General features: G+C 49.7%; 2 protein-coding genes across 2 annotated transcripts; both read left to right on the top strand.

Annotated features, from left to right (window-relative positions):
• The first annotated feature begins 7,620 nt into the window (after positions 1 to 7,620).
• On the top strand, positions 7,621 to 9,608 carry MRPS21 (mitochondrial ribosomal protein S21). Its single transcript, XM_044273975.1, has 2 exons — positions 7,621 to 7,767; positions 9,281 to 9,608. The coding sequence occupies exons 1-2, from the start codon at positions 7,685 to 7,687 to the stop codon at positions 9,459 to 9,461; spliced, it is 264 nt and encodes an 87-aa protein (XP_044129910.1). The 5' UTR covers positions 7,621 to 7,684; the 3' UTR covers positions 9,462 to 9,608.
• A 4,465-nt stretch (positions 9,609 to 14,073) lies between these two features.
• Positions 14,074 to 26,050, top strand: PRPF3 (pre-mRNA processing factor 3). The gene is made up of 16 exons (XM_044273974.1): positions 14,074 to 14,189; positions 15,152 to 15,331; positions 17,448 to 17,578; positions 18,081 to 18,221; positions 18,441 to 18,521; positions 19,301 to 19,518; positions 19,630 to 19,936; positions 20,031 to 20,197; positions 20,281 to 20,363; positions 22,282 to 22,425; positions 22,644 to 22,743; positions 23,544 to 23,657; positions 23,865 to 23,983; positions 24,785 to 24,868; positions 24,999 to 25,060; positions 25,738 to 26,050. The coding sequence occupies exons 2-16, from the start codon at positions 15,187 to 15,189 to the stop codon at positions 25,882 to 25,884; spliced, it is 2,043 nt and encodes a 680-aa protein (XP_044129909.1). The 5' UTR covers positions 14,074 to 14,189; positions 15,152 to 15,186; the 3' UTR covers positions 25,885 to 26,050.
• Positions 26,051 to 27,127: the final 1,077 nt, after the last annotated feature.

Genomic DNA, 27,127 nt, shown 5'->3' with positions numbered 1-27,127 from the left:
CACCACAGAGCAACCCAGAGGGAGGAGCTTATCACTGCACCATAGTGCAACTCAGAGAAAGGAGCTTATCACTGCACCACAGAGCAACCTAGGGGGAGGAGCTTATCACTGCACCACAGAGCAACCCAGAGGGAGGAGCTTATCACTGCACCACAGAGCAACCTAGAGGGAGGAGCTTATCACCGCACCACAAAGAAAACCCAGAGGGAGGAGCTTATCACTGCACCACAGAGCAACCCAGAGGGGAGGAGCTTATCGCTGCACCACAGAGCAACCTAGAGGGAGGAGCTTATCACTGCACCACAAAGAAAACCCAGAGGGAGGAGCTTATCACTGCACCACAAAGAAACCCAGAGGGAGGAGTTTATCACTGCACCACAGAGCAACCTAGGGGGAGGAGCTTATCACTGCACCACAAAGAAAACCCAGAGGGAGGAGCTTATCACTGCACCACAATGCAACCCAGAGGGAGGAGCTTATCGCTGCACCACAGAGTAACCCAGAGGGAGGAGCTTATCACTACACCACAGAGCAACCTAGGGGGAGGAGCTTATCACTGCACCACAGAGCAACCTAGAGGGAGGAGCTTATCACTGCACCACAGAGCAACCTAGGGGGAGGAGCTTATCACTGCACCACAGAGGAACCTAGAGGGAGGAGCTTATCACTGCACCACAGAGCAACCCAGAGGGAGGAGCTTATCACTACACCACAGAGCAACCCAGAGGGAGGAGCTTATCACTGCACCACAGAACAACCCAGAGGGAGGAGCTTATCACTACACCACAGAGCAACCCAGAGGGAGGAGCTTATCACTACACCACAGAGCAACCCAGAGGGAGGAGCTTATCACTACACCATAGAGCAACCCAGAGGGAGGAGCTTATCACTACACCACAGAGCAACTGGTCTGGGGTCTGTATTACTTTAGGGTCTCTGGGCTGGAGTCTTTATTAGATTATGTGGGCAGATCTATGGTCTGTATTTGGTCCAGGGGTCCGGTCTGTGGTCTGTATTACTTAAGGGCATCTGGTCTGGGGTCTTTATTTGGTTCATGGATCTGTATTTGGTTCAGAGGTCCAGTCTGGGGTCTGTATTACTTTAGGGTCTCTGGTCTTGAGTCTGTATTAGATTATATGGGCTGGTGTAGGGTTTGTATTTGGTTTAGGGGTCCGGTATGGGGTCTGTATTACAGGAGTCTATATTAGATTATATGGGCTGGTGTAGGGTCTGTATTTGGTTCAGGGGTCTGGTCTGGGGTCTATATTACCTTAGGGTCTGGGGTCTGTATTACTTTAGGGTCTCTGGGTTGGTGTTTGTATTAGATTATATGGGCTGGTCTGGGGTCTGTATTTGGTTCAGGGGTCCAGTCTGGGGTCTGTATTACCTTAGGGTCTGTATTACTTTAGGGTCTCTTGGCTGGAGTCTGTGTTAGATTATATGGGCTGGTCTGGGGTCTGTATTTGGTTCAGGGGTCCGGTCTCTGGTCTGTATTACTTTAGGGTGTCTGGTCTGGGGTCTGTATTTGGTTCAGGGGTCTGTATTTGGTTCTGGGGTCTGTATTTGGTTCAGAGGTCCGGTCTGTGGTCTGTATTACTTTAGGGTCTCTGGGCTGGAGTTTGTATTAGATTATATGGGCTGGTGTAGGGTCTATATTTGGTTCAGAGGTCCGGTCTGGGGCCTGTATTACCTTAGGGTCTGGGGGCCTATATTACTTTAGGGTCTCTGGGCTGGACAATCTGTATCAGATTATATGGGCTGGTCTGGAGTATGTATTTGGTTCAGGGGTCCGGTCTCTGGTCTGTATTACTTTAGGGTGTCTGGTCTGGGGGTCTGTATTTGGTTCAGAGGTCTGTATTTGGTTCAGAGGTCTGGTCTGGGGTCTGTATTACTTTAGGGTCTCTGGGCAGGAGTTTGTATTAGATTATATGGGCTAGTGTAGGGTCTGTATTTAGTTCAGATGTCCGGTCTGGGGCCCTTTATTACTTTAGGGTCTCTGGGCTGGAGTTTGTATTAGATTATATGGGCTGGTCTGGAGTATGTATTTGGTTCAGGGGTCCGGTCTCTGGTCTGTATTACTTTAGGGTGTCTGGTCTGGGGGGTCTGTATTTGGTTCAGAGGTCCGGTCTCTGGTCTGTATTACTTTAGGGTGTCTGGTCTGGGGGTCTGTATTTGGTTCTGGAGTCTGTATTTGGTTCAGGGGTCCGGTCTCTGGTCTGTATTACTTTAAGGTGTCTGGTCTCGGGGGGGTCTGTATTTGGTTCAGGGGTCCGGTCTGGGTTCTGTATTTGGTTCAGGGGTATGGTCCGGTTAATGGATCTCCCTTATGCCCCTTCTGGCCAGTGCTGTAGGTAGACGGTAGGTAGACGCTTCGCTTTACTTGTGTGTGGTCTTTTCTCTCTTGGCATGTTGTCCTCTCTTATGTCTTCTCCTATCCAGACAAGAGAAAATGGCGTCACGTCAGAGATTTCAGTCAGACCAGAGTCCTGATACACTGCGCTCTTCAGCCTTGCATCATCCGTCGTTATGTACCCACAGCAGGACAGGACTTTCTGCCCATAGCAACCAATCACAGCACTGCTTTCATTTCTCCATAGCTTATGAAAGCTGAGCTCTGATTGGTTGCTGTGGATAACAAGGACAGTTTGGATAAATCTGCCCCATATTCATGTCCTAATGTCAGGGATGATGTCTCCATGTGCTGCAGCCAGCAAAATAATGGCGCGATCCTACCGCCGGGGCGTTATCAATAAGGGCGGACATTTTACAACTGTTCATAGTAATGAATATTCATGAACTTGGGCAAAGCTCCACCCACTACTGCTGTAAATCCAGCACATGATCAGTACTGACAAATCAGAGCAACCGAGAGGGAGGAGCTTATCACTGCACCACAGCGCAACCGAGAGGGAGGAGCTTATCACTGCACCACAGAGCAACCCAGAGGGAGGAGCTTATCACTGCACCACATAGCAACCCAGAGGGAGGAGCTTATCACTGCACCACAGAGCAACCTAGGGGGAGGAGCTTATCACTGCACCACAGAGCAACCCAGAGGGAGGAGCTTATCACTGCACCACAGAGCAACCCAGAGGGAGGAGCTTATCACTGCACCACAGAGCAACCCAGAGGGAGGAGCTTATCACTGCACCACAGAGCAACCCAGAGGGAGGGGCTTATCACTGCACCACAGTGCAACCCAGAGGGAGGAGCTTATCACTACACCACAGAGCAACCCAGAGGGAGGAGCTTATCACTGCACCACAGTGCAACCCAGAGGGAGGAGCTTATCACTACACCACAGAGCAACCCAGAGGGAGGAGCTTATCACTACACCACAGAGCATTCCAGAAGGAGGAGCTTATCACTGCACCACAGAGCAACCCAGAGGGAGGAGCTTATCAGTACACCACAGAGCAACCCAGAGGGAGGGGCTTATCACTGCACCACAGTGCAACCCAGAGGGAGGAGCTTATCACTACAGCACAGAGCAACCCAGAGGGAGGAGCTTATCACTGCACCACAGAGCAACATAGGGGGCGGTGCTTATCACTGCACCTCAGAGCAACCCAGAGGGAGGAGCTTATCACTGCACCACAGAGCAACCCAGAGGGAGGAGCTTATCACTACAGCACAGAGCAACCAAGAGGGAGGGGCTTATCACTACACCACAGAGCAACCAAGAGGGAGGGGCTTATCAATACACCATAAAGCAAACCCAGAGGGAGGAGCTTATCACTGCACCACAGTGCAACATAGGGGGCGGATCTTATCACTGCACCACAGTGCAACATAGGGGCGGAGCTTATTACTGCACCACAGGCATGGCTCTCCATCCTTGCTGTTTGCAGGAGCAGTGGGACTGTTAAAGGGAACCTGTCACCAAAAAATCGCTTATTAAGCTGTTCAGAGTACCTTAACCACTTCAGCCCCGCTAGCTGAAACCCCCTTCATGACCAGGCCACTTTTTACACTTCTGCACTACACTACTTTCACCGTTTATCGCTCGGTCATGCAACTTACCACATGATGAATTTTACCTCCTTTTCTTCTCACTAATAGAGCTTTCATTTGGTGGTATTTTATTGCTGCTGACATTTTTACTTTTTTGTTATTAATCAAAATGTAACGATTTTTTTGTAAAAAAATGACATTTTTCACTTTCAGTTGTAAAATTTTGCAAAAAAAACGACATCCATATATAAATTTTTCGCTAAATTTATTGTTCTACATGTCTTTGATTAAAAAAAAAGGGTTTGGGTAAAAGTTATAGCGTTTACAAACTATGGTACAAAAATGTGAATTTCCGCTTTTTGAAGCAGCTCTGACTTTCTGAGCACCTGTCATGTTTCCCGAGGTTCTACAATGCCCAGACAGTATAAAACCCCCACAAATGACCCCATTTCGGAAAGTAGACACCCTAAGGTATTCGCTGATGGGCATAGTGAGTTCATAGAACTTTTTATTTTTTGTCACAAGTTAGCGGAAAATGATAAAAAAAAAATTTCTTACAAAGTCTCATATTCCACTAACTTGTGACAAAAAATAAAAACTTCCATGAACTCACTATGCCCATCACAAAATACCTTGGGGTGTCTTCTTTCCAAAATGGGGTCACTTGTGGGGTAGTTATACTGCCCTGGCAATTTAGGGGCCCAAATGTGTAAGAAGTACCTTGCAATCTAAATCTGTAAAAAATGGCCTGCGAAATCCGAAAGGTGCACTTTGGAATATGTGCCCCTTTGCCCACCTTGGCAGCAAAAAAGTGTCACACATCTGGTATCGCCATACTCAGGAGAAGTTGGGGAATGTGTTTTGGGGTGTCATTTTACATATACCCATGCTGGGTGAGAGAAATATCTCGGCAAAAGACAACTTTTCCCATTTTTTTATACAAAGGTGGCATTTGACCAAGATATTTCTCTCACCCAGCATGGGTATATGTAAAATGACACCCCAAAACACATTCCCCAACTTCTCCTGAGTACGGCGATACCACATGTGTGACACTTTTTTGCAGCCTAGATGCGCAAAGGGGCCCAAATTCCTTTTAGGAGGGCATTTTTAGACATTTGGATCCCAGACTTCTTCTCACGCTTTAGGGCCCCTAAAAAGCCAGGGCAGTATAAATACCCCACATGTGACCCCACTTTGGAAAGAAGACACCCCGAGGTATCCAATGAGGGGCATGGCGAGTTCATAGAAATATTTTTTTTTTGCATAAGTTAGCAGAAATTGATTTTTATTTATTTTTCTCACAAAGTCTCACTTTCCGCTAACTTGGGACAAAAATTTCAATCTTTCATGGACTCAATATGCCCCTCACGGAATACCTTGGGGTGTCTTCTTTCCGAAATGGGGTCACATGTGGGGTATTTATACTGCCCTGGCTTTTTAGGGGCCCTAAAGCGTGAGAAGAAGTCTGGAATATAAATGTCTAAAAAATGTTTACGCATTTGGATTCCGTGAGGGGTATGGTGCGTCCATGTGAGATTTTATTTTTTGACACAAGTTAGTGGAATATGAGACTTAGTAAGAAAAAGCAAACAAACAAAAAAAATATTTCCGCTAACTTGGGCCAAAAAAATGTCTGAATGGAGCCTTACAGGGGGTGATCAATGACAGGGGGGTGATCAATGACAGGGGGTGATCAGGGAGTCTATATGGGGTGATCAGTGGTTCATAAAGGGTTAATAAGTGACGGGGGGGGGGGGGGGTGTAGTGTAGTGTAGTGTTTGGTGCTACTTTACTGAGCTGCCTGAGTCCTCTGGTGGTCGATCCTAACAAAAGGGACCACCAGAGCACCAGGTAGCAGGTATATTAGACGCTGTTATCAAAACAGCGTCTAATATACCTGTTAGGGGTTAAAAAAATCACATCTCCAGCCTGCCAGCGAGCGATCGCCGCTGGCAGGCTGGAGATCCACTCGCTTACCTTCCGTTCCTGTGTGCGCGCGTTCACAGGAAATCATGCGTCCACCCAGAAGAGCAGGGCCGCCGGCAGGACGCAATCCTGCGTACGGCGGTCCTGTAGCGGTTATAGTGCTGCATAGTAGTGTCCTATAGCACTTTTTCGTCGTTTCCCAGCATTTATCCTCATTGAGAAATCGATATTTTATTCAGCTGCTGCCCCGTGTTTCAAGTCAGGCTTGAAATCAACGGGGCAGCGGCCTAGCCGTCTCCAATCCTGCTTTTCCGGCCTCTCGCCGCCTTGATTAACACACCGCATCTCAGTGCCGGGACCGCGCTCTCAGCCCGCATGCGCCTAGTATGTAAGGCTGGCGGGCGCATGCGCAGTAGCAAAACTGAAGCCGGCTGAGTGAACGAGCCGGAGCCGGGATCGCGCTACAGCAGCCCTTTACTGCGCATGCGGGCTGAGAGCGCGGTCTTGGCACTGAGATTCGGCGTGTCAATCAAGGCGGCGAGAGGCCGGAAAAGCAGGATTGGAGACGGCTAGGCCGCTGCCCCGTTGATTTCAAGCCTGACTTGAAACACGGGGCAGCAGCTGAATAAAACATCGATTTTTTAATGAGGATAAATGTGGGAAACGACGAAAAAGTGCTATAGGACACTAGTATCCAGCACTATAAGGTACTTAATAAGCGATTTTTTGGTGACAGGTTCCCTTTAAGAACTGTTTTGAACAGTGTCCGGTCCCTCCTTTAAATTTTACTGGATGTTGGACAACCCCTTTATATTCCACATTGATTACCATTCCGGGGGCAGTTGTGTCTGTCAGAACCCCTCTACCCTAGGCTGGCAGCAAAGAGGACCACGTGGTTATTCAAATGAACCATCGGGGGCGGGCTTATAAAGTTACGTCAGCCCTAAGTACGTCCCGATTGTCACATGGTAGAGTTGGGCGTGGCTATGCAAATAGCAGCATCGAGAATGCATTAAGGAGGCGGGGTCTGGAGACTAGTCCTGGCAGGCGGCGGTTACCGGGGTTGGTCGGGGGTTCACCTCACAGGTACAGACTGAAGATTTCCCCTGTCCTGTGGGGCGGAGTCAGGCTTACAGGACTACATCTCCCGACATGCCTCGCTCTTTGACTACAACTCCCGGCATGCTTTGCTGTCATAGTGGCCTGGCGGTGCGTGCAGGGTTCCTGGATACTGACTGTAACCTTGGGCAGATCCATCATCAGTAAGCTGTCCTATACATAGTATATTGGCAGCCGAGGGACTACAACTCCCAGCATGGCATGAGAACCAGAGGGTAGTCCTTGCGCTTGCTCCCTCTAGTACTACAACCCCCAGCATGGCTTGAGAATCAGAGGGTAGTCCTTGCACTTGCTCCCTCTAGTACTACAACTCCCAGCATGGCTTGAGAACCAGAGGGTAGTCCTTGCACTTGCTCCCTCTAGTACTACTACTCCCAGCATAGCATGAGAACCAGAGGGTAGTCCTTGCGCTTGCTCCCTCTAGTACTACAACTCCCAGCATGGCTTGAGAATCAGCGTGTTGACTTTGCGCTTGCTTCCTGTAGTACTACAACCCCTGGCATGACATGATTATCAGCGTGTAGTCTTTGTGCTTGTTTCTTGTAGTGCTACAACTCCCAGCATGGCATGTGATGTTGCATGATTGTCCACAGGGTGTGCTGGGACTTGTAGTAGCCAGTGCCGGTTGCCGGTGCGCTGTAGACAGTATGCAGTGGACGTGACTTTTCACAGGGGGGTTGAGATGGCGAATCATCTGAAGTTTGTTGCCCGCACGGTGAAAGTGCAGAACGGAAACGTGGACGCCGCTTATAAGACGCTGAACAGGTGACAGATAGGACAGGGTTAAGTCTAGATAAGAAATTCCTGTATTATCTACCTTTGGGAAAGCTGGGTGTATTAGGAGGTTCCTCAGCAGCCGAGGGGTGCATTAGGAGGTTCCGCAGCAGCCGAGGGGTGCGTTAGGAGGTTCTGCAGCAGCAGAGGGGTGCTTTAGGTGGTTCCGCAGCAGCCGAGGGGTGCGTTAGGAGGTTCCGCAGCAGCCGAGGGGTGCGTTAGGAGGTTCCGCAGCAGCCGAGGGGTGCGTTAGGAGGTTCCGCAGCAGCCGAGGGGTGCGTTAGGAGGTTCCGCAGCAGCCGAGGGGTGCGTTAGGAGGTTCCGCAGCAGCCGAGGGGCGCGTTAGGAGGTTCCGCAGCAGCCGAGGGGCGCGTTGGGAGGTTTCGCAGCAGCCGAGGGGAGAGTTGGGAGGTTTCGCAGCAGCCGAGGGGCGCGTTGGGAGGTTTCGCAGCAGCCGAGGGCGCGTTGGGAGGTTTCGCAGCAGCCGAGGGGCGCGTTGGGAGGTTCCGCAGCAGCCGAGGGGCGCCTGAGGAGGTTCCGCAGCAGCCGAGGGGCGCCTGAGGAGGTTCCTCAGCAGCCGAGGGGCGCCTGAGGAGGTTCCTCAGCAGCCGAGGGGCGCCTGAGGAGGTTCCTCAGCAGCCGAGGGGCGCCTGAGGAGGTTCCTCAGCAGCCGAGGGGCGCCTGAGGAGGTTCCTCAGCAGCCGAGGGGCGCGTGAGGAGGTTCCTCAGCAGCCGAGGGGCGCGTGAGGAGGTTCCTCAGCAGCCGAGGGGCGCGTTAGGAGGTTCCTCAGCAGCCGAGGGGCGCGTGAGGAGGTTCCTCAGCAGCCGAGGGGCGCGTGAGGAGGTTCCTCAGCAGCCGAGGGGCGCGTGAGGAGGTTCCTCAGCAGCCGAGGGGCGCGTGAGGAGGTTCCTCAGCAGCCGAGGGGCGCGTGAGGAGGTTCCTCAGCAGCCGAGGGGGCGCTTGAGGAGGTTCCTCAGCAGCCGAGGGGCGCTTGAGGAGGTTCCTCAGCAGCCGAGGGGCGCTTGAGGAGGTTCCTCAGCAGCCGAGGGGCGCGTTAGGAGGTTCCTCAGCAGCCGAGGGGCGCGTGAGGAGGTTCCTCAGCAGCCGAGGGGCGCGTTAGGAGGTTCCTCAGCAGCCGAGGGCGCGTGAGGAGGTTCCTCAGCAGCCGAGGGGTGCGTTAGGAGGTTCCGCAGCAGCCGAGGGGCGCGTTAGGAGGTTCCGCAGCAGCCGAGGGGTGCGTTAGGAGGTTCCGCAGCAGCCGAGGGGCGCGTGAGGAGGTTCCTCAGCAGCCGAGGGGCGCGTGAGGAGGTTCCTCAGCAGCCGAGGGGCGCTTGAGGAGGTTCCTCAGCAGCCGAGGGGCGCTTGAGGAGGTTCCTCAGCAGCCGAGGGGCGCTTGAGGAGGTTCCTCAGCAGCTAAGACACAGACGCTCTTAATACACAGCTGAGGGGGCACTACTTGCAGTCAGCCTGTGGTGCTCAGAAGTCTGGTTTTCCTCCCTCCAGGATCCTGACGACAGAAGGATTGGTTGACGAGGTGAAGCGGAAACGTTATTATGAGAAGCCATGTGACCAGAGGAGGAGGATAAAGTACGAGACCTGTCAGCGGATCTACAACTCCGAGATGGTAAGAAAGGTTGCGTTCCTGAGCCGGAAGGCCCGCACGGACCCCTGGCCTGGATGTTAGAGGGATGACGACGCTGGGGGCAGCGCTATGGCGTCACGCTTGTCACCACATCACATGACCGGCGGCAGGAGATACTATGGGCGGCCTCAGAATGACTGATTCGGTGCAGATGTAATGAATGTGAATATTAAACTGTTTTCTGTATAATTTCTATCTTAGTGTTCTATTTACAGGGGGCGCTCCGCCTGGTACAGGGATCAGCAGCCTCCGTCACTCCAGCTGTTCTGAAACTACAACTCCCAGGGTGCTCCATTAACTTCTATTAGTTAGAGGAGCAGCTGAGTATGTTTGCATGCTGGGAGTTGTAGTTTCACAGCAGCTGGAGTGCCAAAGGTTGCTGGTCCCTGACCTAGTATATCAGGGGGCACTCTGCACAGTATATTAGAAGGCACTATACTCAGAGGACACTGTAGCTGGTATAGCAGAGGGCGCGCGCTGTCTGGTATAGCAGAGGGCGCGCGCTGTCTGGTATAGTAGAGGGCGCGCGCTGTCTGGTATAGCAGAGGGCGCGCGCTGTCTGGTATAGCAGAGGGCGCGCGCTGTCTGGTATAGCAGAGGGCGCGCGCTGTCTGGTATAGCAGAGGGCGCGCGCTGTCTGGTATAGCAGAGGGCGCGCGCTGTCTGGTATAGCAGAGGGGGCGCGCTGTCTGGTATAGCAGAGGGGGCGCGCTGTCTGGTATAGCAGAGGGGGCGCGCTGTCTGGTATAGCAGAGGGCGCGCGCGCTGTCTGGTATAGCAGAGTGCACTATACCCAGAGGAAACTGTACCCAGTATTTTAGTGGGCATTGTACCTGGTACATTAGCGGGTGCACTATCCGGTGTATTAGAGGGCACTGTACCTGGTATGTATTATCTCCCTATGCATTGTCATGAGTCCCACTGGACTAAATGGGGTGTCTAGTACATGGCCCGAGGGCAGGTCATGGCATACATTGCTTTTGGTGCTTTTTAACTTCCTCTGTCATGCGCGCCCCTTACGTCTGCAGCTAAGCGTAACACAGTGTGAACACTGATGTGCACCGCTGTTCCTTGGTTTCTGCTGTGTATATCCTGGAACCCATGTTTGCCACATGCGCAGTAGAAAAGGTGTCTTAGCGCTGCCATCCTTTAGCTTCTATGGCCCAAGCAGAGTCCTCTGTCTGGTGCATGTGCAGTAGAGGCAGTACTTTATAGTAAGGGAGAGCCTTTACAACAGAGTGTTTGTACTGCGCAAGCGCCAAGGAGGAGGGTCTGTGTTTGTGCAATAGAAGCTAGATAAGGCCCGCCTAGCTAATGCCAGTGACTGGCTGCATGGGAAATGTGTCAAGTCAGAACAGGAAGTTCAGATCAGCAGGGACCAGAGCAGCTTCGGCGGCAGATGAACCGATGGCAACGAGTAAGCGGCTTCTTCATTCATCCGCATCCTACTTTCGACTCTATTTGCGTGTGTGGAGGATGACAATTGTGGAGGAGCTTAGGTGCCATGTTGCCTTGCCCCCTCTTGACCTATCACCGAGCTGCCAGCGTGAGGAATTGTCTGCGATTGTCAGGGGGGACCGTAAATGTACTATGGTTAAGAAAATTGACGCGTACTGACGCGCTGTGGTCAGGAAGGGGTTAATGGCCTCTGCAGTATGGCACTTTGATGGTCAGTAAAGGGTTAACCCTTCAGAACACTGCCGACAAGGTGATATCACAAACACCTACGTCGAAAGAGCAGACCCCCTATAAAAAAAAAAAAAGGCGAGCGGCCATACTTGATGGCCTGAGGACCTTGAGCTTGACCACCCACTTACGTCCACCGCACCTTGATGAAATTTGGAGGTTCTAGCAGGAAGCCCAAAGCCCCACAGGACAGAAAGGACATCCGCCTAACTGCTGCCCCCCTCTATTTATGTGGCAGCCACCTGGCGGCATTACCCTCTAGGCCCAAGGGAAGGGCAGTCCTCCATCCATGGTTCTCTAGAGGTTTCCTCCACAGGAGGTCTTCCTCTTCTGTGTGCTGGAGCGTGACTCTCTGAGTCGGGGGTTCTGCCATTTCTACTATTTCAAATAAACTATTTGGCCACTTGCCCCCCAATAAACGTCTTCTGTGTCTTTGATTGCGTTCTTTGGTTTCAGGGATGTAAGGATGACTTTCTCAAGGAGGGGGTTAAAGGGGTATTCCTGCTTGAGACCTTAAAGGTATATATTGATAGGATACACCGTAAATGTCACATAGGTGCAGGTGTCGCCTGCGGGACCCGCTCTTATCTCCATAACAAGGCTCCGAAGTGAAAGGAGAGCAAACAGCGCATGCGCAGCGTCCTCTGCATTCACTTTTATAGGACAGCATTGAACAGAAGACAAGCGTCCACCCCTTGTTCACTGCTACAGGTCTCCTAAAAATACCCAGGCCAGCGCTCAGCTATTTTCAGCAGTGAATGGAGGGGGCCCCCTGCTTGTGCCACTTGCTCTCTGTTCACTTTGGGGGCCCCATCCTATCGATATGCCATAAATGTCCCAGATGGGACTATCCTTTTAAATAAAATTCATTATGAAATAACTAAGCAAGCCCCTGGCACTGTTGCGCCGAATAAGAACACTCGCTGGAGACACCGAGGGTCAACAACTGTTCATCTGAGCGCTGTGTGGGGGGATCCATCTTCTTCCGCAATTTTATGGTGTAGAAAACTCCCAAATTTAGCCACAATTCCAGTTTTGAGGCTGAATTTTGCCGGGTTTTTTTTTAACACTTTTACAAAAAGCGGGCAGGTCCTTCATGATCTAGCACATTTACCAATATAGCGGTTTCCCGAAATTTGAGACGGCACCTTCTACCAGAACCTCTGCCGCAGATGTGAACCTCGCCTAACCCAAATATATAAATATGCATTATATAGAATATTAGGGGATTACATACAATAGGTAATATCATAGGCGCACCTCCTCCCCCCGAGGAACGGGCCTGATTCATCCGAGCTGTCTAAGGCCTCATGCAAACGACCGCTCCGTTTTTTGCGGTCCGCAAAAAACTGAAGCCGCCCGTGTGCCTTCTGCAATTTGCGGAACTGAACGGGCGGCCCATTGTAGAAATGCCTATTCTTGTCTGCAAAACGGACAAGAATAGGACATGCTATATTTTTTTTTTTGCGGGGCCACGGAACGGAGCAACGGATGCGGACAGCACACGGAGTGCTGTCCGCATCTTTTGCGGCCCCATTGAAGTGAACGGGTCCGCACCTGAGCCGCAAAAAATGCGGACCACAACAACGGTCGTGTGCATGAGGCCTAACAGTAAGACTATATATTGCCTAGCAACCAATCAGAGGACAGCTCTAATTTTTCCAGAGCAGTTGAATACATGAAAGCTGAGCTCTGATTGGCTGCTAGGGGCAACAAGAATAGTCTTTGGTAATTGATGCCTAAGATGTCCGTACCGCCATTATACCGCGAGCCAGGCATAGTGCCTGATCCCAATAAGTACTGGGCCTTCATACATTTAGTCTGTGTCTGCGATTGTCCCCATAACCGCCTACCATAGTTCTATAAGACCCTCCATTAGTGCTAGCCAGCCTGTATAAATGAACCACTAGTGCACCCAGTCTGTCATCCTCATCCCACCAGCATAATCATCAGGGAGGGGCGATATATACAGCGCCGCCCTAGTGTCCGGCGCGCGCCGTAGGAGAGACGACTCCTGGGACTCTTAGGCTAGGTCTACACTACGACATTTGTCGCGCGACAAAAAGTCGCACGACAGATAGGGCGCAAAAGTTGTCGCGCGACTTTTTGTTGCACCAATGTCGCGCGACAATTTTTATAATGGCAGTCTATGGTGTCGCACTGCAACATGCGACATGTTGCGACTACGACGCGACAGTCGCAGAAAAATCCATCTTGAATGGATTTTCTGCGACTGTCGCGTCGCAGTCGCAGCATGTCGCATGTTGCAGTGCGACACCATAAACTGCCATTATAAAAGTTGTCACGCGACATTGGTGCAACAAAATGTCGCGCGACAAATGTCGTCGTGTAGACCTAGCCTTAGGCTAGGTCTACACGACATTTGTCGCGCAAAATTTTGTTGCACTAATGTCGCGCGACAATTGTTTATAATGGCAGTCTATGGTGTCGCACTGCAACATGCGACATGCTGCGACTGCGACGCGACAGTCGCAGAAAATCCATTCAAGATGGATTTTTCTGCGACTGTCGCGTCGCAACATGTCGCATGTTGCAGTGCGACACCATAGACTGCCATTATAAAATTGTCACGCGACATTAGTGCAACAAAATGTCGCGCGACAAATGTTGTCGTGTAGACCTAGCCTAATCTGTGATGCTTGGGGGAGGAGGGATATGTAACTGCAGGACTAGCTGACAGAGGGCCTTTGTATCCATAGAGACGCATGGGTCTGCATAGGAACTGTATACACAAAACAATTTGTATAAAAGCATTTTTTTTAATAAAGACGAATAATAATTATTTGCAAAGAATCTTTTTTTTTTCTATTTTACACACATTTGAGCAAAAAAAAATATGGAAGAACATTTTTGTCACTTACCGCTGCCAATAAAGTTATTCAAAGGCGCGTGTTGAAATTCCCTACCCGTGATGCTTTGCGCGGCGCACCACGTGATGCGGGTCATTGCGAGTGCGCCAAGCTGCATGCTCCCTCAGCTTCCGTTTCCGGTCTGACGTTTAGCCTCCGTTAGTCCCGGTGCTGTAAACAGTAAGCCAGGGAGGAAGTTACATACGGCAAGCGGGTGAGTTACTGCTGGCGGCCACTAGAGGGGGGCGCCGGGTAAAGGATATATGGTAGAAATGCGTAGGCCGCGGAAACCCTGGGCTGGAGTACACGTTGCCCCGGGTAACCACGGAGACGTATAGGCAAGGGGTGTGTGAGGACTTCTAGTGCTAGGGCATGGAGCTTGGGCAGAGCTAGTAAAGTTCTGAGGCAGATGTGCAGTGCAAGGGCTTTAGGAATAAAGTTTTATTTGTTTAAAATAAGCACCCAGGACTGCTTTCATGGGTCAGTGTGGCTCCAGCTGGGTGACAGCGCAACGTCATCGTAATCAATGATAGAAGGGGGTCTCCGTCACGATGTGGACGGGCTCAGCTGCAGGGATCGTGACTGTGGGGGTGAGGTGCACGTGGAGGGCTGGTCCTGCCCAATGGGTGGGTATATGGCTGGCTATACTGTCCCACCAGATGTGGCGTAGGTATGGGGAGGCGCAGCGAGTATTGTGCATGGTACTTGTTGGTATTGAGCATGCTGTTGTTCCCGCTTCATCAGACTGGAGGGACACTTTAATTTTGGGCTTCAAGCTACTGCAAGACACCCCGTGGCCAATAAGCTGAGGCTGGGGACACTAATTACCATCATGGTGGGATGCCCATGCCCGTAGATCAAGTTTATTGGGAGAAGAGTCCAGGACAGCGCCAGAGAATCGGGGGATGGGACACCTTTCATCACTAGGTGCCTCCTGCCGCTGGTAAGAGTCCTGGACTCTTCTCCCACTGAGTTCCATTTGTATTTGCTCTTGTGTGAGGTCACGGAAAGAGCCGAGCAAGCAGCCTTTGGTTCTTCATGTAACTGGAGGTCCTATAGTGTATGGTGGAACCGGATTTTCTCACTAGGCGCCGATCCCACCCCTGAGATCCTCGCCTATCGGGCATACTGGCACGTACACGTGATAAATAAGAATGCCATCCCTTTATGTTCCAGCTGTGGGATCAGAGCGTCCTCCACCGCGTGAGAACATGTCTCTTTCAAGGCGGGAGCTCGATGACCTAAAGCCATGGATAGAGAAAACGGTCAAGGGAGTCCTGGGCTTCTCGGAGCCCACCGTCGTCACGGCTGCCCTGAACTGCGTGGGCAAGGGCATGGACAAGAAGAAGGCTGCGGGTAAGACCTGAGCGAGACGGACGCACACATGGATCTGGATTTCCATCTTGAGGGATATGATTGGTGGGGGACTTACCTCTGGGACCACCACCGATCCTGACAGCGATGGCTCCGCAGTGCTGTATTCCTTTCACTGTTCTGGAGCAGGCTGTGCTTAGAAAATGCAGAAGGGGAACTAGTTTTGGGGGGGGGGGGGGGGCATAATTCTTGCAATCAATGGGGGTCCCAGAGGTCAGCTCTCCACCAGTCATAATGTATCCTACTGATCTGCCACTGTCGCATTACTAATGTTCTTGATGTGAAATGTGAGAGATTGGCTCGTTACAATGTGTCAGCGCCTGAAGAGAGATGTGCTAATACAGTGCCTTGACTGATGCAATGCAACACCCTATTGGGCCTGCTTGGGCCCCCAAAAATCACATCAACAAGGCCCCCCCGTCCCTGTTGAGCGCTGTGTACTTTACAGTCTTTGGCAGTCTCCTAGAGAAGGAATGGCGCAGCGCGGAACATCCCAACCTGTTGCTCCATTTGTTGCGGGTACGGGGCTAGATTTCTCAAGATCACTAAGAGTTCTAGGCGCCCTTTGATCTAGCATATGGTTAGGGGGATAACTTCTTATAACCGGAGTGCCCCTTTAATGTTTCTATTCACTGACCTTAAGCAGGGTTCTTAAAAATGGCAAAACATTCAAGGACTATGGGGGAGATTTTTCAAAACTGGACTAAGGGAAAACTGTCTTAGTTGTTCATAACAACCAATCTGATCGTTCCTTTTATTTTCCGCAGCTCTGAAAAATGAAAAGAGGAATCTGATTGGTTGCTATGGGCAACCAAGCCAGTTTTCCTTGACATCAGTGTAGCGAATTCTCCCCCCTGTGTTTCTTGAAGGGGGTGTCTGCTTGTGGAAATTTTTTCTTTTTAATAAGCTGATCATTGGGAAACCCTTCCAGTTCCTACTAGTCTAACCCCTAACCATTCATGGTGAAACCCCTGGCTTGCTCCTAGTCTAAGGGCCCTTTCACACTTGCGTTGTCCGGATCCGGCGTGTCCTCCACTTGCCGGAATTACACGCCGGATCCGGAAAAACGCAAGTGTACGGAAAGCATTTGAAGACGGATCCGTCTTCAAAATGCTTTCAGTGTTACTATGGCAGCCAGGACGCTATTAAAGTCCTGGTTGCCATAGTAGTAGTGGGGAGCGGCATACTTACAGTCCGCGCGGCTCCCGGGGCGCTCCAGAATGACGTCAGAGCGCCCCAGGCGCATGGATGACGTGTACATGCGATCACGTCACCCATGCGCCTGGGGCGCCCTGACGTCACTCTGGAGCGCCCCGGGAGCCGCACGGACTGTAAGTATACTGCTCCCCCGCTCCCCGCTACACTTTACCATAGCTGCCAGGACTTTAGCGTCCTGGTAGCCATGGTAACCATTCAGAAAAAGCCGGATCCGGATCAATGCCTTTCAATGGGCATTCATTCCGGATCCGGCCTTGCGGCAAGTGTTCAGGATTTTTGGCCGGAGCAAAAAGTACTGCATGCTGCGGTATTTTCTCCGGCCAAAAAACGTTCCGTTCCGGAACGGAAGACATCCTGATGCATCCTGAACGGATTTCTCTCCATTCAGAATGCATTAGGATAATCCTGATCAGGATTGTTCCGGCATAGAGCCCCGACGACGGAACTCTATGCCGGAACCGGCCAACGCAAGTGTGAAAGGGCCCTAACCCATAACCATTCATGGTGAAACCCCTGGCTTGCTTCTAGTCTAACCCCCAACCATTCATGGTGAAACCCCTGGCTTGCTCCTAGTGTATTCCCTAACCATTCATGGTGAAACCCCTGGCTTGCTCCTAGTGTATTCCCTAACCATTCATGGTGAAACCCCTGGCTTGCTCCTAGTGTAGCCCCTAACCATTCATGGTGAAACCCCTGGCTTGCTCCTAGTGTAGCCCCTAACCATTCATGGTGAAACCCCGGGCTTGCTCCTTGTGTAACCCATAACCATTCATGGTGAAACCCCTGGCTTGCTCCTAGTGTAACCCATAACCATTCATGGTGAAACCCCTGGCTTGCTGCTCCTAACCATTCATTGCACACATTGTTGTTTTCCTTTTAGATCATCTGAAACCCTTTCTAGATGACTCCACTCCGCGTTTTGTTGACAAGCTTTATGACGCTGTCAGGGAAAGTCGGGGTTCCCGGCACTCCCGATCCAGCAGTGACAAAAGCAGGAAGCGGGAAATTAAGGTGAGGATCCTCTTGGCTCAGTTCTGGACATGGCCTGCATAATTCAAATTCACAGCGCCGAAGCATCTGTTTCTGACGATCCTCTGTTAGTCCTCATGGAATTGCATTAATAAATGTACCTTTAGGCGTTTCCCTACACAGTGTAACATGGGTCAGCTAGAGCAGCGGTGTGTTCTGGCTGATAGAGCAGTGGACACCTTTTATATGATGATCCTAGGCATAGATGGGACATGTGGACATAGGTTGTCTATACGAGACAGAAGGTCTTGTCTCATAACGACAGACCCTGTCCGTATGTCCTTTTGGAATAAATGGACATCATAGATGCTTAGGGCACCCCTTCTTTGAGCCAGTTGTCCTAAAGGAGCTGTCATTCAGCTGAATAGTCACCATATAATGCTGCAGAGGAATTGCCTTGCTGGCTATGGTGTCCCTGTCAAAATCAACTCATTCCATCAACTTCATATTTTACAGTGTGGCCTGCTTGTTTCCCTCTCAATAGGAAGCGTTTGGAGATGATCAAGGTCATGGCAAGGATTCGAATTCAAAGAAAAAGCGCGTCCCACGCTTTGAAGAAGTGGAGGAGCCGGAGGTGATTCCCGGCCCCCCGACTGAGAGCCCAGGAATGCTGACCAAGCTGCAGGTAGGCCTTCTTCATTCAATATGTCTACCTCATCCATCCAGCCTGCTGAAGGACAATTTATCCAAAGTGTATGACATAAACTAGACAGACGGGTCGTTCTACCACACCAATGTTTGTATGCCCCTGAGCTTCGATGATTGTGAAGGGGCACATGGCTCTTATGGCGAGCCTGTATGTTGGATGCTTACTTAGAACATATGTCATGTGTCTGTGTTGCAGATTAAGCAGATGATGGAAGCCGCCACCCGGCAGATAGAAGAGAGGAAAAAACAGCTGAGCTTCGTCAGTCCTCCTGCAGTGGTACGGTATACAACACCTATCATCCTTCACTTTTGCTGCACCTTCTAAAAATGAACTGATGGTGGCATCTTACCATGGGGGGGTCCTCTCCTTTGAAAGCGTCGCCATTAACCATAGTAGAGAGAGGGGCATTTGGTCTGGAGGGCTCAACGTGATCATGAACTGCTAAGTTAAATGAGCTGTCCAGCTTTTACGAAAGTAAGACCGGCGGGGGTCTAACACGTCGGCTGTTCAGGTGTATCTCCGTCTCTGAAAGTTGGCGCCAGACCTATACGACTGTGTCAACCGTGTGGTAGACAGAGCTCCTCACTGCAGCCTCTTTAATTTCTCACTTCAATGGGTGCCATGTAGTACCACGTTTCTCCAGAGGTGGCCGCAGCAAGGGAAAATGACATCTCCCCATAGTTTCTCTTGACGGTAATCACTAGTCACCAGCGGTTTTAGCTGCCGGCCCTGAGTAATGAGCTAAAAGTTATCCATGTGGGACATTCCCTGTAGGAAAGTAGACAATACCGATACCTCCATGGCCACATACTCTTGGTAAGAATCTATTTGCACGGGGAATCATTGAGGAGATGCTCTTAAAGTGGACCTTTCACCTTTGCAGTGTGGCCCAATCTGAAGGGATGGGGGGGGGGGGCGCCTTGGGGTGCATAAATTTAGATCAGCAGGTCCACTTGCATATCTCTGTAGAAAAGCCCATCCAGAATCTCAGACTCGTGCCTATTCTGCTAGTTAGAAGCCTTTAATTGTCTTACTCTCTGTCCCTCTCCAATCAGCCTAAGGTTTCCTCCACCCAATCCGACCGTTCCGCCATTGGGAACACAATCCAACCTTCCCAAGCTGCCACCTTCATGAATGATGCCATTGAAAAAGCCAGGAAAGCCGCTGAGCTTCAAGCAAGGATCCAATCACAACTTGCCCTAAAGCCCGGTCTCATCGGAAATACCAATATGGTTGGCTTGGCCAGCCTTCATGCCATGGGAATTGCCCCTCCGTGAGTACGATCAAATATGACCATGTCTCCTGGGAGTCTGTCCCTCCCAACCCTCTGAGTTTGTCAGGGCTGATAGGTCACTAACTAATGGTCAATGTTCTTGGTGTTTAGGAAAGTTGAACTAAAGGACCAGACAAAACCCACCCCTCTTATTCTGGATGACCAGGGTCGCACCGTAGACGCCACAGGGAAAGAGATCGAGCTGACCCATCGCATGCCCACACTGAAAGCCAACATCCGAGCCGTGAAAAGGGAGCAGTTCAAACAACAGCTGAAGGAAAAACCCTCAGAAGACTTGGAGTCTAACACTTTCTTTGACCCTCGCGTGACCATCCCCTCTTCGCAACGCACAAAACGTTCCTTTAAGTTCCACGATAAAGGGAAATTTGAGAAAATTGCTCAGAGATTAAGGACAAAGGTGACGTCTTCATGTTTTTTCTTTGGGGAGGGGGGTCATTCGGTATCTGGAGGTGATTTCTGTATTTAATCTAGTTCATTTTGTCACTGCACAGGCTCAGCTAGAAAAACTACAAGCTGAAATATCTCAGGCAGCCAAGAAAACTGGTATCCAGACATCCACCCGACTGGCACTCATCGCGCCCAAAAAAGAGATCAAGGAAGGAGAAATACCAGATCTTGAGTGGTGGGACTCATTCATTCTCCCCAATGGAATTGACCTGTGAGTATGGTTTAATGTGACTCTCGGTTTGTCCTCTGACACCCACGGCTGTCGATAACATCGTGTTATGTGTCTACATCCAGGAAACCAGAAGCCTTAGCCGTGCGGAAAGATTTCCATGGAATCACTAATCTTGTGGAGCATCCTGCTCAGCTCAGCCCTCCAGGTACAAGCACCCCGCAGCTTTTATCGTCCTACCTGCATCTTCTGCTAACTTTTCTGTAGGGTCATGAAAAAGCTTGGGAGCAGTCTCTGGCCTACAGTCAGGTCCATAAATATTGGGACATCGACACAATTCTAAAAAATTTTTGGCTCTATTACACCACCACAATGGATTTGAAATGAAATGAACTTTAAGATGTGCTTTACCTGCAGACTGTCAGCTTTAATTTGAGGACATTTAAATCCAAATCAAGTGAACGGTGCAGGAATTAAAACATGTTGCATATGTGCCTCCCACTTGTTAAGGGGCCAAAAGTAATGGGACAGAATAATAATAATCATAAATCAAACGTTCACTTTTTAATACTTGGTTGCAAATCCTTTGCAGTCAATTACAGCCTGAAGTCTGGAACGCATAGACATCACCAGACGCTGGATCTCATCCCTGGTGATGCTCTGCCCGGCCTCTACTGAGACTGTCCTCAGTTCCTGCTTGTTCTTGGGGCATTTTCCCTTCAGTTTTGTCTTCAGCAAGTGAAATACATGCTCAGTCGGATTCAGGTCCGGTGATTGACTCGGCCATTGCAGAACATTCCACTTAAAAAAAACTCTTTGGTTGCTTTTGCAGTATGCTTTGGGTCATTGTCCATCTGTGAAGTGCCGTCCAATGAGTTATGAAGCATTTGTCTGAATATGAGCAGATAATATTGCCCGAAACACTTCAGAATTCATCCTGCTGCTTTTGTCAGCAGTCACATCATCAATAAATACAGGAGAACCAGTTCCATTGGCAGCCATACATGTCCACGCCATGACACTGCCACCACCATGCTTCACTGATGAGGTGGTATGCTTATGATCATGAGCAGTTCCTTTCCTTCTTCATACTCTTCTCTTCCAATCACTCTGGTACAAGTTGATCTTGGTCTCATCTGTCCATAGGATGTTGTTCCAGAACTGTGAAGGCTTTTTTAGATGTCGTTTGGAAAACTCTGATCTGGCCTTCCTGTTTTTGAGGCTCACCAATGGTTTACATCTTGTGGTGAACCCTCTGTATTCACTCTGGTGAAGTCTTCTCTTAATTGTTGACTTTGACACACATACACCTACCTCCTGGAGAGTGTTCTTGATCTGGCCAACTGTTGTGAAGGGTGTTTTCTTCACCAGGGAAATAATTCTTCGGTCACCCACCACAGTTGTTTTCCATGGTCTTCCTAGTCTTTTGGTGTTGCCGAGCTCACCGATGCGTTCCTTCTTTTTAAGAATCTTCCGAACAGTTGTTTTGGCCAGGCCTAATGTTTTTGCTATCTCTCTGATGGGTTTGTTGTGTTTTTTCAGCCTAATGATGGCTTGCTTCACTGATAGTGACAGCTCTTTGGATCTCATCTTAAGAGTTGACAGCAACAGATTCCGAATTCAAATAGCAGACTGGAAATGACATGGACCTTTTATCTGCTCATTGTAATTGGGATAATGAGGGAATAACACACACCTGGCCATGGAACAGCTGAGAAGCCAATTGTCCCATTACTTTTGGTTCCTTAACAAGAGGGAGGCACATATGCAAACTGCTGTAATTCCTGCACCGTTCACCTGATTTGGATGTAAATATCCTCAGATTAAAGCTGACAGTCTGCAGGTAAAGCACATCTTGTTTTTCATTTCAAATCCATTGGGGTGGATCTCAGATGCTGTGGTCACAGTTGATGATGGAGAGTGGGCGCCATATTTAAAGTGACGTTTTCTGCCGTACATGTACTGTACTGGTCATCAGTGGAATAAATGGAGTGATCCATCAAGGCAACATTCTCTATATGGAGAACTGCTATCAGCAACCAATCCCAACTGCAAGAGTAAATTGTGGCTGGCTGCAACTTCCTTTTGTTTTTTGTGTGTGCTCATTTTGCTGTTCTCTCATTCAGTTGACAAGGATGCCCCAGTTACCCTCGGGGTTTATCTAACCAAAAAGGAGCAGAAGAAACTTCGCCGCCAGACAAGAAGGGAAGGACAGAAGGAATTGCAGGAGAAAGTAAGATTAGGACTAATGCCCCCACCAGAACCCAAAGGTAGGTTTATGGGTGAACTCTGTAGGGTTTGTCTTTTCATTGTGCTGATTTCTAGGAGCAGCAGATTCTTCACTACATGCCAAGACCAGGGTGGCTTTCAGGAAGCTAGGATAGCTTACGATGACCGTACTACATTGTGGGTTTGACACATGTCGCCATCTACCTGGCCTGTGCATTGCTTAATGTTTGTATTCTTTTGTCTTTATTTTTTTTCTCAGTGCGAATATCCAATTTAATGCGTGTTTTGGGCACGGAGGCAATACAGGACCCTACAAAAGTAGAGGCCCATGTCCGGGCACAGATGGCGAAGCGCCAGAAGTAAGTACAAAGCGAGAGTCTATGGAATCTCCTTTTGTATCCTCCTCCATACAACATAACTACATTAAGGGCACAACTATAGCATGCCATCGACTGGGACATTTACATCACAATATGTGGTTGACCTGAACAGTATGTCCTCGACGGGAGCGTGCTCGCTCAATGGGGCCGTTTACATTATACCATGCTCCCTCTGGGTCAAGCGATCCTTGGGCATCGCTGGACCCAGTGATCCTTGGGCATCGCTGGGTCCAGCGATACCCAAGGATCAGGTCTCTGGGGCTAAAAGGTATGATTTGGTCAGAGGCCGAAAACTACTACCATGGTGTAGAGTGTGAGATATCTCATGTTGAGGCTTCTCGGTTAGATTGCACACTGTATTATCACCGTATTATGTATACCATAGCTCCAACGTTACGGAGAACGTTCTCTTAAGCTATAGAAGGGCCCTCCTACTATGCCAGCGATCAGAAACCTTCTGATTCCAGCTGTTGTGAAACTACAAGTCCCACAATGCACCATTCACTTCTATGGGAGTAAGAAGAACCGCCAAATATGTTTGCATGCTGAGGAGTTGTAGTTTCACAGCAGCTGGAGTGCTGACGATGGCTGATCCCAGTACAATTATGTCGGGCTGCTGAAAGTTTCAGGTCCCCCAATGGTTTCCATCCTGAGCGAATTACAGGCCGCCTGGCAACACGTAGCTTGGCACCATTTCCATTACTAATATTTGGCCTATGGGTTGGTTGGGAATGGGTGGGTGGATGTTGCGTATCTCATACCATATTTCGGATCTGCAGGGCTCATGAAGAGGCCAATGCAGCCAGAAAACTAACAGCGGAGCAAAGGAAGGAGAAGAAAGTAAAAAAGTTAAAGGAAGATATCACACAAGGGGTCCACGTAGCTGTATATAGGTAATGTCCACGTGTTTTGTTGCTCCCTTTCATGTCGAATATATGCAGATTGGCATGCAGTGTCCTGTGTTTTAGGACTACCCTTATCCATTGGCATCTATAGATGGGGGTTCCTTGGTTCCTGTCGTACTTGGGTGTTCAGTCTGCTCCTTTAGAAATCGTGAGGTTGTCTGTTCTAATTCTTTCTCTTTTCGCTCGGATTTTCAGTATTCGCAATTTAACAAACCCATCCAAAAAGTTCAAGATTGAAGCCAACGCCAACCAGCTGTACCTGACAGGGGTAGTTGTATTACACAGAGATGCTAATGTGGTCGTAGTGGAAGGAGGTAAGAGCTACACTTCATGTCGATCAGCTGATTGCCCCATGCCCTGCTCCTGGCAAACAACAGATTATGCCAGGGGGAAGCTGTGGCCAGCTGAATGTAGTACTGTACCTGGCATCCATTCCGATAAATATCTGCTCAGGGCGGCTTCATACAAAGTGGCTTTCCATTGTGGCCTGAGCTGGGGATCCCCACTCTGTCCATGCATGCAGCCACAAGCCATCAAGATTTAGGGCTCATGCACACAGCCATGGCCATTTTTGCTGTCCGCAAACTGCAGATCTGGAGAACATGGATAGAGGCCGTGTGTCCTATGCTTAAAATATGACCGTTCTATATTTATTATTTTTTTGCGTGGCTTTGAACGGACATATGTATGCGGATAGCACACAGTGTGCTGTCTGCATCTTTGGCGGCCCCTTGAAGTTAATGGATCTGCGTCGGACCTGCGAAAAATGCAGATCAGATGCCCGTGGTCTGTGGTAGTTTGATCGCTAGCCACAGTGCTTTGTTGCGGTCCCCCACGTGACTGCACCCATAGATGGCGGCGTGCCCATTACTGCTCACCAGGCTCAGACGCCACCAATCAGGAGTGGCTCCTGTTTAAACTATGCTAATTACAGGGCCTTATGCTTTGATTGGATGTGGTCATGTGATGTCTCGCGGCTAATTTGCATAGTGTCTATGCGAGCAACCGCTTTACTGCACGTGGTGCGCTTAACCCTTTGAGTTCTGTCTGAATCACTACAATTTGGGGCTGTGATCTTCACTGAAGATTTATTTTTTTTATTTTTCATTGTAAAGGACCCAAATCGCAAAAGAAATTTAAGCGTCTGATGCTGAGCCGGATAAAATGGGACGAGCAGACGTCAAATGCCAGGGCAGGTGGTAAGTCCGGAGATACAGGGGGGGAAATAACGGAAGGTAATCGGTGACTCGAGCTGTACGACTCCGCTCTGTCACGTCAGATCGAGTTTTTCCTGAATAATAGGCCCCTTTTTTTTTTTCCCCCTTACAGATGATGACGAGTCAGATGAGGAAAGTGTAAAAAAGTCCAACAAGTGCTCTTTAGTGTGGGAGGTGAGTCCCGGATTCTTGACTACAGAGATAATAACCTGTCACCAGTCACAAGGACTTGTAGGGCTCGCTCAGCTGAATGTAATGAAACCTTTCACTTAGAGATCTGGTACTTTTATCCCATGTGCAAATGAGCGGTTAAGTGCACCGAGGGCGGGCCCAAGACACTCTGTGCACACTTGCTCCTCCCTCTCCTTGATTGACAGGCTTAGGCAAGATGGCACTGCAGGAAACCTGGCCCTGGTTGCCAACAGCTGGTCTTTGCATACAGGCTGCCATCCCAACACCTGACTGGTGGAACCAGTTACTGGCCAGTAAGCCAGACACCTATACAAAGACCAGCAGGCCTCCTGGGGAGTTATCGGGTAATTAACCCCTGGGGCTGAACGTAGACGCCAGGAAACATGGTGACCCAATCTTAGTCCTGGGTCACAGATTGCCGATTACAAAATTTTAACAGCCAGGATCGGACCCTTCTCCGACCCCTCGACTGTAGAGCAGAAGCTGTCAGGAAGCCAGTCTCCCAGCATGTAAACTTCTGACCTAGGTGAGCACCACTGCAACCAATGACTGACGGCAGAGATTATGTGCAGTTTTCAGGCAGGTGTCTTTACAGCGTCCTCTGCCTCCTAATAATCCCTACTACTTGGTCATTTTTTTTTTTATTTTTATTTTTTTAGGGAACGGCCAAAGAACGCAGTTTCGGGGACATAAAATTCAAGCAGTGCCCCACAGAGAACATGGCCCGGGAACATTTTAAGAAGCACGGGGCCGAGCACTACTGGGACCTGGCACTGAGTCAATCTGTTTTGGAAACTGCAGACTGAGCTCCGTTTTTTGGGGATTTTATGCCACCGATAGATTTACCGAGGTTGTACTTCCCCCACCCCCCTCAAAAAAAACAAAAAACGAGACAGGACTTCAGACTGTGGATAGTCGGATCTCCTTACACTCTCCTGAGGGGCGTCCAGATCCCCCTTCTCCGGACTATGACACAAGCAGATAACGACTTCAACTTCCGGATTACCGAAAAATAAAGCTGCTGAACGGCCCTTTGTGTATGAGGCTTTTCTAGTAGCCACTGTGGTCAATGAATTAGCCCTGCAAACCTATGGTTGGTCGTTTTTTTTTCATATTTTTATTTTATTTTTTCCTTTTTGAAAGCAAATGTACTGCAGAGTTCCCCCTAATGTCATGTATGATGCCTGTATAGCGCGCACCCTCCGCAATCCCACTGGTTTTCTTGATGCTTACATTGGCTGCCATCGCTGCCCCTGTCCTTTTTTTTGTAGGTCCAGGAGCAGTTACATGAAATGTAGTATTTTGTATGAATTCACACGTGGCAGATTTGCTGCAGAAATTTCTGCGACTAAGAAACGGTTCAATTTATCTGTGGGGTATTTGGATTCAGGCCCCATTGAGATAAATGGGAGAGTCGCAGCAAATTCTGCCACATATCCACCAACTGGAGCTCTATTGAGAGGTGAAATAAAAAAATTTAAAAACACAGCAAATGGCAAAAATTTAACTATTTATGATCCTGTGAAGACTCGCTCAACCTTCCCCCTCCCCATTCATTATTTACTATTGGCTAACTGCTGCAGCCAATCAGTGGTCACACACCGTACTACCGTATTACCACCCATTAAGTAGCACAGTATGTGACAACTGAGACCATGGTTGGCCGCAGTGGTCTTGTGAGCAAAGGACAGGAAGGACCACCACATCGTGAGTGGGGGGGGATGGAGCAGCAAAATTTTAAAACATTTGCTACTGCTGTTTTTGTTTTCTTCTAAGCTTGAACCCCATTTAAAGAGGTTTTCCAGGACTTAGATGTTGATGGCCTATCCTCAGGATCAGTAATCAATATCAGATCGGTGGGGGTCCGACGTCCAGCACCTTCCACCAATCGGACGTTTCAAGGCAGCCAGAAGCTATACAGCGTAGGGAGCTGGGGGATAGAGAGCTCCGTGTCTAGTGGCCATGTTGGGGTACTGCAGTGTGCGCCGGAAACTACACCTTCTGCTTTGTCCACTGTATAGTTTCCAGCAGTGTGGCTTCCCGAAAAAG

Source organism: Bufo gargarizans, unplaced genomic scaffold (assembly GCF_014858855.1).
Source record: "Bufo gargarizans isolate SCDJY-AF-19 unplaced genomic scaffold, ASM1485885v1 original_scaffold_1370_pilon, whole genome shotgun sequence".
Lineage (NCBI taxonomy): Eukaryota > Metazoa > Chordata > Amphibia > Anura > Bufonidae > Bufo > Bufo gargarizans.
This window is presented reverse-complemented; position numbering and strand designations above follow the sequence as displayed.